Below are 17,306 nucleotides of genomic sequence, written 5' to 3' on the forward strand. Positions count from 1 at the left end.
GTGATGTACGCGTATATCAGTTAGCTGGCCAGTCTTCCCACCAATGCCATTTCAAGAAGCGGCGCAGAAAAATAGCTAAAATACATTTTATCCATTCGAATGTCACGCAAAGCATTTTCCTCCATTTGCATTTTGTAACGGGGCCAAGGAGTAAAGTATAATAGCCTATTATCCCGTACCAGTGTGACTTTCGGAAGAATGGCGTCTCAACTTCTTCCTCTAGGTGAGGCTCGACTTAACTTGATTTGGTTCACTGATGAACTCTTATGGTTTTTGTATGCTAAACACTATAATTTTTAGAGTTGATTGATAAATGTGTGGGTTCAAAAATCTGGGTTGTCATGAAAGGGGATAAAGGTATGTATACGCGTGGAGTTGCTTCTTTATGATATTGATACTCATTGACGGAGTACACGAATTTGATCTCTTTTCCCCGACTTCCCGGATGTCCGTGTATAATGCAAAAGTTCAATCTAACATTAAATATAGAATTCTCAGGCACCCTGCTCGGTTTTGATGACTACGTCAGTATGTTGAGCCCCCTGCTCCTCTGCCCCCGATAGAATGGTAGTAGGTCCTGGGAGCTATTGACTGACATATATCCTAGATATGGTTCTCGAAGATGTAACTGAATTGTACGTTTTCTTACTACAAAGTTTCGTTTTTACGTGCATTCAAACGTCCACTTGATTCATGTATGAAACGAGTTATTCTGACAACTTTTATAGTGACTACACCGGCGCTCAGACCAAACTACCGAAGATTCTCCTGAACGGAAATAATGTCTGCATGGTAAGCGCGGCATCTGCTACAACCTTCTATGGGTCGAATGCCTTCATTGATCCTTCTGCCATTTCTTTTTTCTTTTTTTCTTTTTTACTTTTTTTTCACTGCGCTTTGAATTTACCGTTGACAGAAAAAGTAGTTGATCCCGGGTGGTGAAGGGCCCTCTGCTGCTGGCTCATAGCAACATCACTGAGTGTGGACCTAATTATTTCCGCAATCGCCAAATCCAGTTTGCATACCTGATTCATGGCAGGAAGCTGAATGAATATATTGGATCAACGAGATTTGATAATTACTGGAACCTTTGTTGTTGTGTTTGTTTTCTTCCAAGCCAGGAAGCCGCAGGGATCAGTCGGCCGCACGACGAATCTGCCCGCTCAGCTTAATAACTCAGAGTTTGTAGTATGATTTGGCTCTTCTTCTGTTTTATCAACTTGATTTTACTGGTGTTTGTGAAATGGACGATTGAAGATCATGCGAAATGGTGTAAGCGGAACGGATATGATATTCCAACCCTTCTGGGAACTTCAAAGAATGTTAAATAAAATTATTGAGACTATTCATTATATGAATCGGCGGGAAGTGCGCAAATTACCACCATGCGACTCATACAAAATCTAAGAAGAATAAAGGGATTTAAGGTCTCATTAAAATATACAACTCAAAACTTTTCAGGACGCCGAGCACCTGTCAGACGTAGATAAGAAAATAGATGAAAGACAACAGCAGAGATAGTCTTAGCTGAAAATCAACCTCCTTCACTTGAAATAGAGAGCGAACTAGCTTTGTTTGATTACTGTGGGGATCTCTATTATGACAGAGTGGCAAGCTTGATTGATTGCAGAGATTGCACACTACAAGAACGACTATATATGGTGGAAAGCAGGTCACGTGATGGAAGTGTTTGACGCCCTCACAGGAGAACTCAATTCTATATACAATAATAAGCCTATTGCCAAGTACAGATACAAAATCAACTGAAAAAACAAGACTGTGAAAAAATCAGTTAAAATGAAGATATTGAAAAAAGAAATGCATTTCTCCTTTCAAATTTGCAATCTTCTTTCATTGTAAGAATTTAATAACTTTTAATGATATAATAAGATTATTTATCACAGTATTTATAAATTATATATATTATGAAATAATCTTAATCTTGTGAATAAAATCTCAAAAAAAAATAAATAAATAAAAATAAATCATTATATTCTTAATATTATATGATATATCTTCATTAAAGAAAAATTATATTATAGACTTGTTATCACTATGAATAATAAATATAAAAATATTAATTAAATTTAAAACAACTTTATCAGTAGTATTTAGTTCATTAAGCTGAGAGAATAGAAATTCAATATTAGCAAGAAGCTTTTAGAGATTAACTAACTTATAAACAGTCTCAGAAGATGAGATATTTAGTTTCTGTAGAGAATTTAAAAATATTTATCTATTTATAACTTTTTCAAATGATAAAATTATTAATAATATAAAAAATATAATCAATAATAAAATAAAAATTAGAATTTTTAACTATTTAATCAATATTAGTATAGATTATAAATTCTATATTAAGTATTTATAATAAATAATATTAATATCTAATATACTTACTCTGATCTATTAGTTCATTTTAATTATTTGATTCACTTTCATTTGATAGCTCATTTTACTTATTTAATCAATATATAAAAAAAAAATCAATAAATTTAAACTCGGAATTTAAAAAATAAAAACTTTCAATTTATAGTAAATATAATATATTTAAATATTAAATAATATAAATAAATATAAGTATTTAATATATATAATTTTTATATATAATTTTTTATAGTTATTATTTAATTTAAAATTATATCAAATAGAATATAAAGAGTAATTTAGTAAATTATTGATTATATTAATAATTAATTGAATTATTTTATTAAGTAGTTTAATAGATTATATATATTTAAATTTAATATCATATAATACACTATAATTAAAAGAATTAAAATTCAAATTCAAATAATTATAATAATTAAATTGTTATACAAATATAACAAATAAATATACAAGTCAAGAGTAGATGTAAATAAAAAAAACTCTAATAGCTGATCAATAAAAGATAATTAAAAACACATTAATAAATAAAATATCAAAAAGATATATTCTAATAGATAAAGAGTTTCAAAGTGGCTCATCAATAATTACAAAACCCTTCAATTGGGAGGTGGGTTTAAAGATTAGATGACTGTTATGGAATTGTGCTCGTCCTTATTTCAGTATAAACCACTGGTGATTGGGCCTTTTTGCCAGGTAGTCTAACAAGTTCTACTCAAATGACTCAATGGTGTTTCATATCACATGGGTACGTGGCTCAGGTGAAATACGTTACAGGGAATGCAGCACAGTCAAGGTTCATTGCAAGGCCATCTTTTTATATTCGATTCCCGAAGAATCGGCTGAACAGTTTGAAGGTCAGTGTCTCATTTTAGGGTTAACTAGAGGAGGTTTTCAGGCGAATTCCTAGACTAACTAGCATTAAGAATAAGGTTCGGCAAGCTTCTCTAAATCCTCCAAAGTGAACGCTAGAACGATCGAGATATTGTGGGGACATGATGACGTCATATATGGGGTCTGTAAGTTGCTCAATGTTGTTGTGGTTTTTATTGTTATTCATGGAGATACAACATAGCTGATATCACCAGTAAAAAAACTTTTCTGGTATTACCGTGTCGCAGACTCGCGTTTCCCGCAAACTAGGTCTGAGCCTTGTGATTCCTCACATGAACGCAACGGGTCACCGAAAGCAAAGAGTGCATATAGATCTTAGACCTCTGCTGTGATTGAAAGGCTGTACTGCTTTTCTTCTTTGCGTGGATGGAATTCCGAAGTGATGGGGATACCTCCTGTACACTGGGAATCTCAGCAAGTTTGAGTATCTCTAAATGTATCATACCTCATGATAATTTTGTTCTGGTAAAACCTGTTCAAGACTTTGTTTTATTAATCTGCCCTGGATGATGGCATTATGCCGTAGATACTGCGACGTGCCGCTGTGAAAGCTGCTGACTTGAATACATTCTGTGACATGTTAAAACTTGCTTTTGGGCCAACGAATCCTAAGCCATGTACATTTTCTTTTGGGAATGCCATCCAGACTCGATGCGCACACTTTCCGATACAAGTCCTGGATCCAGCTGTTTTGTGGCCCCTTGATCGAAAGAAGCTGGGGAACTTGGACTCCATTGTACTCTTCGCCTTTCGATACAGCCTTGCTATGAATAGACGTCATATATCATTCCATATTAGCTTTAGTTGTTTCTACCCCTCCAGCACCCAGCTTGGCCCAACTGAGACAACAACCATTGGGACAATGGGTTTGCCTTTGAACCTAACAGCCAGGATACAGCATGTGGAGTTGGGTGTTAGAAGGCGGGGAGAGGAATTGAAATGGATATAAAGGGAGTCAGAATCTTCTCCTTTATCTTCTTCTTTTGTTTCCCTCCACTACCGCTCAGTCATTCATATTCTACGCAAAGTGCATAGTTCTTCTAGTACTACATGCTAATACCTCAAAAAGTTCTACAAACCAACCGCAAAAATGCTAAACATCAAAGTCATCTCCACCATGCTGCTCATTACCACCTCCTCTCTCCTCGCTACTGCCCATCCAGCAGCAGATTTCAGTGATGGCTATTCCCCAAAGGAGCATTATCCCAACGCCCTTGTCTGCCCTACTTGCAATCCTGTTTCGGGCAAAAACTTCTGTGATATAACTACGTCCTGTATCAACATGGGTTACAGTTTCCACTGCGCCTGCCGTGCCGGCTATAAAGCGACCAAGTACGACGACCCCTACGGCAAGAAACAGTTCCGTCTCCCATTCAAGCACTACGAGTTCCTCGTTTTCACTCCCGAGAAGACAGAGTGTAATACCCTTTGCAACGATCCTACTGCATCCGCCGATAAGCTTTGCAGTGAGGTGCCGCTTTTGGACTGCAAGTTGTAAGGATGCATTTTGTGGATGAAGGAGAGATAGGATAATGTGGCGGTGGAGAAGGGGAGGTCTTGAGCATATTTGGGGTTTTGGATAGACTGTTGTTTAGAGAGGAAGGGAAGTTCAAATTTTGGCGACAACCAAGACAACGTTTATGTGTGGACGGGAGGGAGCGTGGGATGCGAACTTTTATGAAGTTCAAGTCAACCGTGTTATGGATAATGATATATATTGATCAAGTTGGGTGAGATTTATGGGCAATCATTCCTTTGTTTTTGGCTCAAAACCGCTTAATATACTAGTTAGTTGACACTATCAATCAACCCCTTATTGTCATTCTCTGTAGAGCTATGTTACTAAACCGTTATTTATATGCGTAGCCCTTTTGGATACCATTATCATGTCTTTCTGAGGGAAAAATAATGATATAAATGACAAATTATTGGCTCGATTCAGCTCTATGTGGTATTCCGTGTTCAGTTGGCACCACACATACAACCCCAAGATACATCTCCTGAGTTCAAAACAAAGTCAACGGTCCATAGTTTTAAAACTACTCTAAGGAGGGGAAAAAAGTGGGAAAAGAGAAAAAAAAGAAGGAAAGAAGACACCAAAGGGTTAAGTATTCGAGAGAAGCCAGCTACAGCTTCGCTTTAAGCCGTTCAACAGTATCCTCCTTCCGCGCCCGATCCTTCAACACCCGTCTCAGAATCTTCCCACTGGCACTCTTCGGGATTTCATGAACGAACCTCACCCCTCCTCGAAGCCGTTTGTGTGGCGCAACCTTCCCGGCAAGCCACTGCACAATCTGCTCTGCGTCTGCGGCAGTCCCGTCCTCTACCTTCTTACCGCTTAACACAACGAAGGCGCGGGGTACCTCAGAGCCATGTACCTCGCTCTCAACACCTATGACAGCAACGTTAGCAATCAACTCGTTCTCGACTAGGACACCCTCAAGCTCAGCGGGTGCCACCTGGAAACCCTTGTACTTAATACGCTCCTTGACGCGATCAGTGATGTACAGGTTTCCATGCTCATCCTGATGCCCGACATCGCCAGTGCGGAACCAGCCATCCTGAGAAAGACATGCTGCAGTTGCCTCTGGGTTATTGAGGTAACCAAGGAATACGTTGGGGCCGCGCACATAGATCTCCCCAGTTCGGCCGACGTGGAGTTCAACAGGTTCACTTCCGTCGTCGGGGGAGGTCATATACTTGATTTCCTGGTTGGCAGCAGAAGGCCGACGGAACCAATGAATTTATTCCAATCCCCCCACGCTTGCGTATGTGTTGTCGGGCTTGTTTCGCTGAGGCCGTAGCCCTGTTTGACGCCAGTCTTAATGCGGGCATACACAGCGTTGACGAGCTCGCGACTGAGCGGCGTGGCTCCGGAATTCATCAAGCGCAAGGAAGGCAGGTCATACTCTTCAACTATAGAGTGTTTGGAAAGGAGGACTGCAACAGGAGGAACAATATAGGAGAAGGTAATGCCAAAGTTTTGGACGTGGGCACACCATTTTTTGATATCGGATTTAGACATGACAACCAGCTGGATACCGGTGTACATGGATTTATGGACGAGGCAGCTAAGGCCTAAATTCTGTGGTTAGTATATGTTCTCTTATGAGGTTATATTTGGTATAAATGAATGGCTACACACCATATATGTGGAAGAATGGCAAAAACGCCAATACTTTGTCGCCATTCCTATCCTTTCCGCCAGCGCAACTTAAATGGTGTTCTTCTCCCGCAGTAATCTGTATAATATTTGAAACAATATTTCTGTGCGAGAGCATAACCCCTTTCGGTATGCCTGTCGTTCCCGAGCTGAAGGAAAAACGCCAGATCCTTCGCTGGATCGACGCGCGTTTTGCGATACCTCGTTGCGCGGGAAATATTCTGTATAGAAGTGAAATGCTTAAACTTGGCAGTTGAATCCCTCCTATCGCCGAGCAGGACAATACGGTCATCGAGGATGCCGGCTAACTTCGCAGCAGCGATAGCAGTTGGCAGGAGGTTTCACTGGGTAACAAGCACTCTGGCTTTTGTCCCCTTAAGCTGGAGAGACAATTCCTCCGCGGTATATGTTAGGTTTACGAGGGTGACGGCTCCACCGGGCCAATGAGTTCCCCAAATCACCGGGGGGATGTCAATGTCGTTTGGGGAAAGAAGGGCCAAGACGTCACCCTTTTGCCAATTCCAAGTAGCTTTCAGGCCTTTCCCGAAATCAAGGGCAATGCTTTTGACTTGGAAAGGGAATAAGTGTAGGAGCGGAGAGTGTCGGCATCTTGGAATATCACTGCAAAGATGTTGTTAGAAAACACTGGCGGTCAGACAGGCGAACAGCCCAGCGACAGAAGGGGTATGCATACACTAACTAACCTTTATCGTCAGCGAAAAGCCTTTTCTTTTTTTCAAACAACAAAGACCATAGATCCACATTTGGTATATCTACCGGTGGATAGGGTGACTGGGCCTGCATGATGGTAGGCTAACACGACACTGACAATAGTAAAGTACTAGAAAACAACGTCTACATTCGGGATACTCCTAAACAAGGCTCAGAAAGAATGAATAAAAAATGAGTTTTGAATAGGTGTAAAGGTTAGGAAAGAAATATGGCATTGGAGATGGGGGAAGCGAAGGAGAAATTGGGTCGTAAAAGCCGAACGGCAGTTGCTGGACACCTTGGAACCCGTGGACATTGTGGGGATGCAATCGTACTATGAAGCAAGTCATGCTGGGGCGGCAAAATAATTGGCCTATCCCGAGATCTTAGGCCGATAAAGCCGTCGTCCCTTGGCCGGATATTAGATGAAAAAAATCCTCTCTACCGCTGTGAAGGTAGACAATTGTCTGCGAATTTTGTGAAAATGAATATCTATATATAAAGATGTTCCAACATGGAGTTCGAAAAGGAGTCCTTCGACAAACGAAGCGAATAGTTGCTTGGACGTGGAAAAATATGCTGTTTGACGATAACTACATGTCCACAGCATTTAACTACGGAGAAACTAGACTTTTTTAAGCCAATAGTATCCACACATGAAAAGGACAGGAACAGCGACAATAAATAATACAAGTTCAAACCCTGCTGCACCAGGATATCAGCGTTATCAAAGGGAACAGGGATATCTACCAGAAGTTACCTGGGTATCTGTGAGCACGCAATCCCTTATTTGCAAGCAGCCTGCTTCCATCAGGGGATATTAAACATCCAGCTTACTAACAGGGGAATAAGTGAGATGTTAGACAATTAACCGGGCCCTAGTGGTTGATTTCATAATCAACCTCCGGTCGGACCCTCGCATATGAGGGTCCACCACCTCAATGTGAACCACTGTAAAGGGTTAAGCTCTAAGAACTAGAGGCTAGTCCTCCTATATAACAAGGATGAATTGCTTGAGAAAGGGAAGAAAAGAATGAGATGAGAACTTGAGCTTAAGCAAGCTCACGTAGCATGATCACATGCACACATGCAAACAATGACTAGGCTGAGTCAGCCAGTCAGAGCAAATCTAGGGGTTCAATCTCTTATAATACTCCTCTTCTCCCTCTTTGTTGCAGGCCTTTACAACTATTTAAAGTCCTCTTTACACCTAATTTTGCCTGCTGAGAGACCTCTCAAGTGTTCAAGATCTTTGCTTCTTGTAGAAGACTCACATCATTCCATGTAGACTCAGCTCAATCTACTCATTTAATGAGATATTACTTTTTTCTACAGTAGGTTTATTCACTTTGAATTTTCTCAATCTCAAATTCAGATTCTTTCAGAGTCTCTATAGTGAGTGACTGCCAGTCAGTTTGCCTCTGACTAGGCAGAGAATTCATCATCATAGTATGTAGAAGCTTTACATTAAAGATATTATGAATGTCAGATGAAATATTCAATCAGTAAGCATGAGATTCTATCTTTTCTAGCACAGTATATTGATTGTATTTCACATTTAGCTTCTTGCACAGATGATTAGTTCTCATGTTCTCTAAGCTCAATCAGATCTTATTTTCAGATTGAAAGCTTGAAGCTAAGTCTCTTTATCTATTCACATATTTCTATTGAGATTGCTGAGCATTTGTCATTTTTACTTAAGCTCACTTCAACACTTCACAGATCTTTTTCATATAATCATCTGCAAACTCAATGAGATTATGTGATATTTCAATGAGAGGTGCATCAGCTATATCAATGAAGAAGATGTGAAAAAGATGTATTAAAAAGAATGAGCTTACACTCATTGAGACAGCATCTCTATTATTGATGATCAGCTCTGCTAGAGAGAGTCATTCACATCAGTCATTCTGTTGAAAGCTAATATACTTACATAGATAGATTTTCAGAGTCTGATTCATTCACTCTGTAGCTTCATCAGTCTCTGAGTGATAGACTGTAGAGAGTCATCTCTTAATATCTAATTTCTCACACATCTGAGTTCAAAACATGCTTGTGAAAGCTGACCATTAATCTGACACTATCATATTAAAGATATCATGTTAAGAGATAATGTTGCAAAGAAACACTCTAGCTACTATCTCTGTATCAGTTTTCTTAACTGCTTTTAATATAATTCTCTTGATCAGTCTGTTCAATATAATCATGATGTTCATGTATTCTTTAAAGCTTGATAAGTTCACAATAAAGTTCATAAAAAGCTTCTGTCACATATGTTCAGAAATGAGGAGAGGCTTAAGCAGTTTCTGATGTTGATCTCTTCATGCAATGTTTGATCTGTAAAAATAACAGTTTCTGATCATTCTTCTCACATTGATGATATAGTCTGATCAGTAGAACTCACATCTTAGAACTTCTGCCATTTGCTCTCACTCAGAATGACCAGTAAAAGGTGAGTCATGAGTCTCATACACTAATCTGATTTGAAGAGGTTTGAAGTATGACACTCACTTACAATTTCAAAAGAGAAGCTCTCTGTTCTTATTTAAAGAGCACTCAGAGATGAAGATCTTAATACTGAGTTCAGAAGAAAATTTGAATCTTCTCTCATGAAGAGTTTGCTTCAGATGCTGCAGAATCTTGTCATTTTTGTGAGTCTCATTTCACTGAACTTGAAGAGACATCTCAGATTTCACACTGACAGCAGTCACTATTGATTTCATTTCAGATGTCAGTATGTTAAACTTAAGTAGTTGAGCTTGTCTCTGCTTGATTCTTTCATCATCAGCATTCTGTGACATGTTCTGCTCTCTTCATAATAGAGCATCTGATTCAGCATTCAACTTCTCTGACTGGTAATCAATTCTGAAGTTGAATCAATAGAAAATATTCATTCAATGTAGCTGTCTTTCATTTAGTCTGTGTGTAGTCATGAAGTATTCTAAATTCTTATGATCTGTGAGAATCTTGAATTTCTTTACACTTTGTAGCTCAGTGTTCTATTTCTTTAAACACTCAATTATCACTAATAACTTCTTATCATAAATCTCATAGTTGCATTCCATAGGTGAATGCTTGCAAGAGAAGAAGGCACATAAGTGTAGAATGCTCTGCTCATCATATTGTAGCAGCACTATTTCTGAGATGTAATCTGAGAAGTCTGTTTTCAGTATAGTCTCACAGTCAGAGTTGAATTAAAGCAGGATCAGAACAGAGATAAACATTGATTTTAGATGCTTAAAAGCTTTCTCAGCCTTGCTCATTTACAAAAAAGAAACATTCTTGCATATAAGAATTGACAGTGAGATTATGATCTTCAAGAAATCCTTGATAAATTGTCTATAGAAATTGGCAAAGTCTAAAAATCCTTGTACATCTTTAAGAGTAGTATATGTCATTCATTTCAAAATAGCTTTAACCTTCTTCAGATTCATTCCTATACCCTTACTCACTTCAATAATGAATTTAAGATATTTTGTGCTGTTCATCTTAAACTCACTCTTTCTAATGTCTGTCTGTAGGTCAGCTTTCTGTAGATGCATAAGCATCTTTTGTACATGCTCATGATACTCCTGTAAGCTTCTTGAGGAAAATATCAAGATGTCATCTAAATAGACTGAGCAGAAGTCATCCAGATATCTATGTAATGCTCAGTTAATATATTTTTGAAACATGCTCAGAGCATTGGTCAAATCAAAGAGTGTAATCAGTCACTCAAATAGCCTGTATCTGGTTCTAAAGGCTATCATTTACTCATCACCTTTCATGATTCAAATCTTGTGAAAAGCTGTAATAATATTCAGCTTAGTGAATCATTTAGCCTGTTCAATTCACTGTAGAGTCTCACTGATTAATGATAAAGAATATCAATTCTTTTAGATGATTTTATTAAGAGCTTGATAGTTCATATAGAATCTTAGTTCATCTTCAGACTTCTTCACAAATAGTATGAGAGCAGCTACAGAGGAGTTGCTCACTCTAATAAAACTTTTATCTAGATAATCTGTAAGAGTCTTTCACAAAGTCAGTAGTTTCTTTTGAGATATATTATATAATGAGCCTCAAGGGGGTTGTTCTATGCTATCATCAGTCTTTTTAATCAGTTCAATTTTATGATCTCTACCTGGGTCATGAAGTGAGAGTAGAGCATTGACAGCTTCCTTATCAAATATATTCAAAAACTCATGATAATGTTCAGGCAGCTTTTCTCTAAAGTTAATCTTTGATTTCATTTCTAGAGTCTTTTGAATGTCAGTCAAACTGACAGTGAAGATCTTGATGTTTTACTTTTCTTGAGTGCTCACAAGTCTAGAGAAGCTTATGACAAAGATGAGAATCACATCAGCTTTTGCATTTGAACTAGACTCTATCTCTATGCCACTCTCTTCAAATCTCATAATTCTTTGATGAGAGATCACAGTTGCCTTTTGCTGGGCCAGCCAGAGGTCACCTAGATACATATTATGATCATGTAACTCATTCACCATGTAGAGAAAGGCTCATTCAGTTACATGACTGCCTATATCAATTCAAATGCTAGTCACTATGCTTGTGGAGAGTCTCATGGAGTCTTCAAAGCCAGTCATTTTAACAGAGGGAATTTCAATGCACAGGAGCTTATACTTGTTAACATAGAATTGAGAAATAAAATCATAGACATTACATTCACTGTCTATCATTGCTCTAGTTGAAAAGGCATTATCTACTAGAGCATCAACAGTGAAGAGTTTGAATATCATCTTAGATTTAAATCTTCTTCATTGCTTCTTCATAAGCTTCTTATTTTACTCCTTTCAGTGTCTTTTGATTGAAGCTACTCTTTTTTTCTAATCCTCACTCATATTCACATTATCATTATTCAGTACCAGCTTAGAGATCATCTTAACTATTATAGTGGTGGCAGAGCATCTGAAAGATTTGAACAGACAGCTCTTAATCATATAATCTCTGACTCTGCATCTCAGGCACAGGCCTTGCTCTCTTCATCAATTAATCTCTGTCTGATTTATCAATTTGGCATGATGAGTGCTTAGGGTCATAGTACCAGGAGAAAGATTTATCAGATCATTAGTGGAAGCTTAAAACTAGTTTTATCAATCAAAGACAGCATGATGAAGTAGAGAGTGTGAATTAGATGTTGTATGATCTGAAGAAGATCTGTCCTTGCAATGTTTAGATCACTGCCTTAAAGTCTTAAGCTCAAAGAGCTAATGACCAACTAATTCAAGCTCATTGCAGTAACTCTTGTAGAGAGACAATTCTCTTACACTCATCATGCCTTCCCTCAGCTTCATGCTTAGAGTGGATTTCAAATACCTCTTTTTAATGTGATCATCTCATTCATAACTATCAGCTTTCAGCAGTAGCTGATTAAATTCAGACAGAAAGTCAAAGAGAGCTCTTCTACTCTGTTGTAGATTGTTGAACTTTTGCATAGCCTTTTTCTGTCATGCAGAATCACTAAAGAGCATGCATGTCTGCTCCAGTAAGCTCTCTATCATGAAGTTGATCTTGTTCTTATTATTCTCAACTCAGAGATAAACTTGAGCTGCTGTCATTTCTTTTAGTCTCAAGTACACATATCAAACACATTCCTCATTATTACATAAAGCTTTCTCATCAATCTTAAGTTTTGATTGAAGCTTTAGCTCCCACTGAGAGAAGTGCTTCAGATTAGAATCATCATACTTCTTGTAGTCTGATAGCTTGATCTTTGATCTTCTGACTACAATAAGTAATTGTGAGTTTGATTGAGAGAGAGTTGATATCAGAGTGTTCAAAGCTTGTTGTAGATTAGCTATTTCAGCTTGCTGAGCTGCTATTAAATCTCTGTTCTCACACTGGACCTGTTCCTGCTGTTGAAGAAAGACCATTCATTGTTGTTTGAAGCTGCTGAGGGCATCCTTACTCATTGCTTCACATTGATTCATTTATGTATTTGTTGTACAAGTCTGTTACTTTATCTCATTCAGCTAGACATTTTCAATGTTGCTCATTCATTTGTTAGCATGATTGCTAACTCAGTCTATTCATATATCAGTGCTATCACTGAACTTCATGATACAGGATTTAAGACTCTCAATAGTCTATCATATGTTAGCATGTTTGCTGAGCTTCATGATACAGAATTAAGGCTCTCAGTGATCTATCAATGAAAGAAGTGAAGTAATTCATAATGTAAAGAGTTAAGCTCTAAGAACTAGAGGCTAGTCCTCCTATATAACAAGGACGAATTGCTTGAGAAAGGGAAGAAAAGAATGAGATGAGAACTCAAGCTTAAGCAAGCTCACATAGCATGATCATGTGCGTACGTGCAAATGATGGCTAGGCTGAGTCAGCCAGCCAGAGCGAATCTAGGGGTTCAGCCCCTTATACATATCAATATAACTATCAGTAAGCTTAGTGTGAAAATTTAAAAATTTTATATAATTGATTTATTTTAATACATTATATAATAAAGAAGTAATAATTCTATTAGAGAAAATTTAAAAATTTGATAAAATTAAATTTATAATAATAGTTATATTAATAGTTAGAGTGATTACTATAGTTGAGAAAAATAATAAGTTATCTTTCATATAGTCAAAAAATACTAAATGAGTAACTATTAATAAAGAAGTAAATATTACAGATTAAGGTCTATTTTTCATGATTATATTTAAAAACATGTATCATTAATTCCCATGATATGAGCAACTATCAAAAAACTGAATAATTACTGTTAATGAGAATAACTAAATCACAGATAAGCTTGATTTAATATAACTACAAAAGATATTTAATAGATTTATTAATATTTATATAATTAGTAAAAAAAACTACCAATTCTGAGTAAATATAATAGTTATATTATAGTTAAATTTAATAAGTTTTATTTAAATCATGATATTATAGTATTATATATATCTTCTCGCTTTTCTCATTTACTGCAGTTATTAGATATGAGCTGCTTTTCATTATTGAAGAAAGTATATAATAAGAAGTTAAAGTAAAGCATAAAACTATATCAATCATATTAATAATCAAGAATTTTTAATTAATTATGCAGCAGATATGTAGAAAATTATAAAAAATACTACTATAAAAATTAAATCCAAAGTTATAGATCAAGTATTATATAATTTAAATCAGATTTTTATTCAACTTCGTACTTAATTTTATTTTTCTTTTCTTTCTGAATTAGAGTATAAATTTCAGCTTTTCTGAATCTATAAAATTTTTTATAATATAGCTAAATTGAAACTATAAAGCAGTATAATTAAATATTATATGAAGATTCATTTTAATTCTATCAATCAAGCTATTAATTAATTAGTGAAGAAATATCAGTTAATTATATATAATACTACTATATTAATAAAGGAAAACTCAGAGCTGAGAGCTACTAATATTAGATAGAAGTGAAAAAAAGAGAAATTATATTTTTATACAAATAAAAATAAAATTTTAACAATTTAAAATATATTAACTAAGACTGCTAGACCTTAGAAACTTGATCAATATATAAAAAAAAAATTGAGAATTTGTATTCAGAGATTAGAAAGTAAAAGTTTTTAATCTACAGTAAATATATATATTTAAATAAAATATTAAACAGTAGGAACAAATCTAAATATTTATTCTATATAATTTCAATATATAAATTCTTGTAATTATTATTTAATTTGAAATTTTATCAAATAAAATAATAAGAATAATTCAGTATATAATATGATCTGATAGATAATTGATTTTATTAATTATATAAACTATATCTAGCTGAGTTTCTATAATTAAATATATTAATCTTCTGATAATCTTTTTAAATACAGAATGTTCATTTATATCTAATAAATAAAACATTGATTTTTTAATTTTTTTAATGAGATTGAAAGAAATAAATATTAAATTTATATAACTTATTTTAAATTTATTAAGAGTTTAGTAAATATAGTAATGATAACTAATTATTATTAAATTTTTAATAAATTATTCAATTATTATAATAAAAATAATTAATTAAAATTCTTTATAGAGTAAAATTTTTTAATTATAATTTCTAAAATTTAATATTTTCTTTAATTTTTTATAAATTTAAAATATTATTATTATTGAAAACTATAATTATATCATGTTTATTAATAAATACATTAATATCAGCTGTTGAAAATTTGAAGTTAATATCTTAAATATCAATACTGATCTTATATTTAATAGGTATTTTAATTATTTTAATTTATATAAACTTTTAAGTAGTGATAAAACTATATTTCTATTAAATTTTAAACTATTATATATATTCATTGTGTTTAGTAAAATTATATACCAGTTAAGCTCAATAACTAGTCTAAATAGAATTTAAAGACTTTTTAATTAAATGACAGAAGTGAATATATTATCAAAATTATTATTATATTAGTAACAAAAGTTACTGACTATTAGTCTAACTTTAAATTACTCAGGATTTTCAATTTGAATATTATATTTAATTTTGATTATTTATTTGAATAAAATAATTAATTTATTGACTTTATATTTAACTATTTTTTAAATATTAAATATATTAAAACTTTTATAATTTATTCTCAATTATATTATATTAGTACTGATTATATAATAAATCTATGATACTATTTTGATAGATATTTAATTTAAAGGTTTATTTTAAAAAATTTATAATATATATCTTGATTAATATTATAAATTTATAAATTTCATAAATATTCTCTATTCTATAATAAGGTAAATTTACTGAAATTCTTTATTCTTTTTACCTTTATTGTTAAAATAAATTTTAATTTTAGAAGCATCTGAAGCTACTTATAAGAGTTTAAACTATTATTTAGATTTTGTAAATACTGATGATAATTTTTACTAACTGATATTTAAAGTTGACAACAATTCATCAATAGATTTATCAATTGATTCTTTAATTTATATATACATATTTTTGATATTAACTTTATAAAATTTAGTTTCTATATCAGATTCATTATTAAACTTTCTAGCTGACTGACTAATATAATTTTAATTATCAAATTCATTATCAGAATCACTAATCTCAACTATTTAATATATCAGATTAAGTAATAATTTAATTAAAAAATTTAATATTAATAGATTTATAAAACTTTAAAATTTTTTATTCAATTTTTTTTATTTCTATTTCTCTAATTTTAAAAATCTTATAGTTCTGATAAATATTGCAAAAATAATCTTAATTACTTACTTATTCTATATATAAATAAAATATTAATTTTATAATTATATACATTTAATAAAGATATTTTTCTTGATTTATAAAATAAAATTATAATTTTAATTTTAATTGACTATATGAAATCAACATTTTAACTTTTATATTTATAGATTTAAAAGATTAGACTTTTAATTATATTAGAGTTTATATAATTTTTTTTTAATATTAATTATATATATAATATGATTTCAAATATATTTTGTATTTTTGATAGTATATGATTAGAACTTTTATTTTTCTTTTTTATATTTTTTTTTTCTAATAAATTTATCTTTTCGTTTTAATGAAATATTAAAATCATATTTAAAAGCATATTTATTATAATTATATTATTAATGATAATGAGATTATTGAATACATTATATATAATTATTTTAAAATAATAATATATTTAAATATTAAATAGTTTTAATTTATTACTATTTTTAATATTTAATATTTATTGATTTTTAAATATATTAAATATTTAATAATTTTTAAAAAATATTTATTACTTGATAATATTTAATACTTAATAATGATATATTTTATTAAAAAATTTATTTCTTCTAAAAATATGTATTTCTTTAATAAATCAAATTTTCTATCTGTTCTGAGATTGATTGTAGCTTTAAGTATACATAGCTGACATGTTATTTACAACTTATTTTAATTAAAAGACTTGGTTATCTCATGAAGGACAATTGTTGTAATGTGAACAAACTAGCTAGTTGAAATCTAGGCTAGTACATCATTTAACAATTTTCTGTGATCAACATTGTGAGATTTTGTTATTTTATGTCTGGGTCAAGCTGGTGATTATGACCTCTACACTTCTACCTACATTCACTTCAACTGCCTCATTATAATAGTCGCCGTCGCTCACTCTGTACCGTGCAACCCTTCTTGCGAGTCTTCTTCTTCCCCTTCTTC

At 33.2% G+C, this 17,306-nt stretch overlaps 3 protein-coding genes across 3 annotated transcripts; 2 read left to right on the forward strand and 1 right to left on the reverse strand.

Annotated features, from left to right (window-relative positions):
* Positions 1-198: 198 nt before the first annotated feature.
* Positions 199-967, forward strand: PAAG_08979 (hypothetical protein; the record flags this gene model as incomplete). Its single annotated transcript, XM_002789064.2, has 6 exons — positions 199-223; positions 301-357; positions 490-528; positions 608-635; positions 729-792; positions 926-967. The coding sequence occupies 6 exons, from the start codon at positions 199-201 to the stop codon at positions 965-967; spliced, it is 255 nt and encodes an 84-aa protein (XP_002789110.1).
* A 3,405-nt stretch (positions 968-4,372) lies between these two features.
* PAAG_08980 (hypothetical protein) lies at positions 4,373-4,780 on the forward strand (the record flags this gene model as incomplete). The annotated part of the gene is made up of 1 exon (XM_002789065.2): positions 4,373-4,780. One exon carries the CDS (start codon positions 4,373-4,375, stop codon positions 4,778-4,780), a length of 408 nt encoding a protein of 135 aa, XP_002789111.2.
* Positions 4,781-5,408: 628 nt separating this feature from the next.
* On the reverse strand, positions 5,409-7,249 carry PAAG_08981 (4-coumarate-CoA ligase; the record flags this gene model as incomplete). Its single annotated transcript, XM_015846690.1, has 5 exons — positions 5,409-5,990; positions 6,014-6,360; positions 6,428-6,666; positions 6,791-7,066; positions 7,146-7,249. The coding sequence occupies 5 exons, from the start codon at positions 7,247-7,249 to the stop codon at positions 5,409-5,411; spliced, it is 1,548 nt and encodes a 515-aa protein (XP_015701611.1).
* Between the last annotated feature and the right edge of the window lie 10,057 nt (positions 7,250-17,306).

The sequence above is a fragment of the Paracoccidioides lutzii genome, assembly GCF_000150705.2.
Source record: "Paracoccidioides lutzii Pb01 unplaced genomic scaffold supercont2.58, whole genome shotgun sequence".
NCBI lineage: Eukaryota > Fungi > Ascomycota > Eurotiomycetes > Onygenales > Ajellomycetaceae > Paracoccidioides > Paracoccidioides lutzii.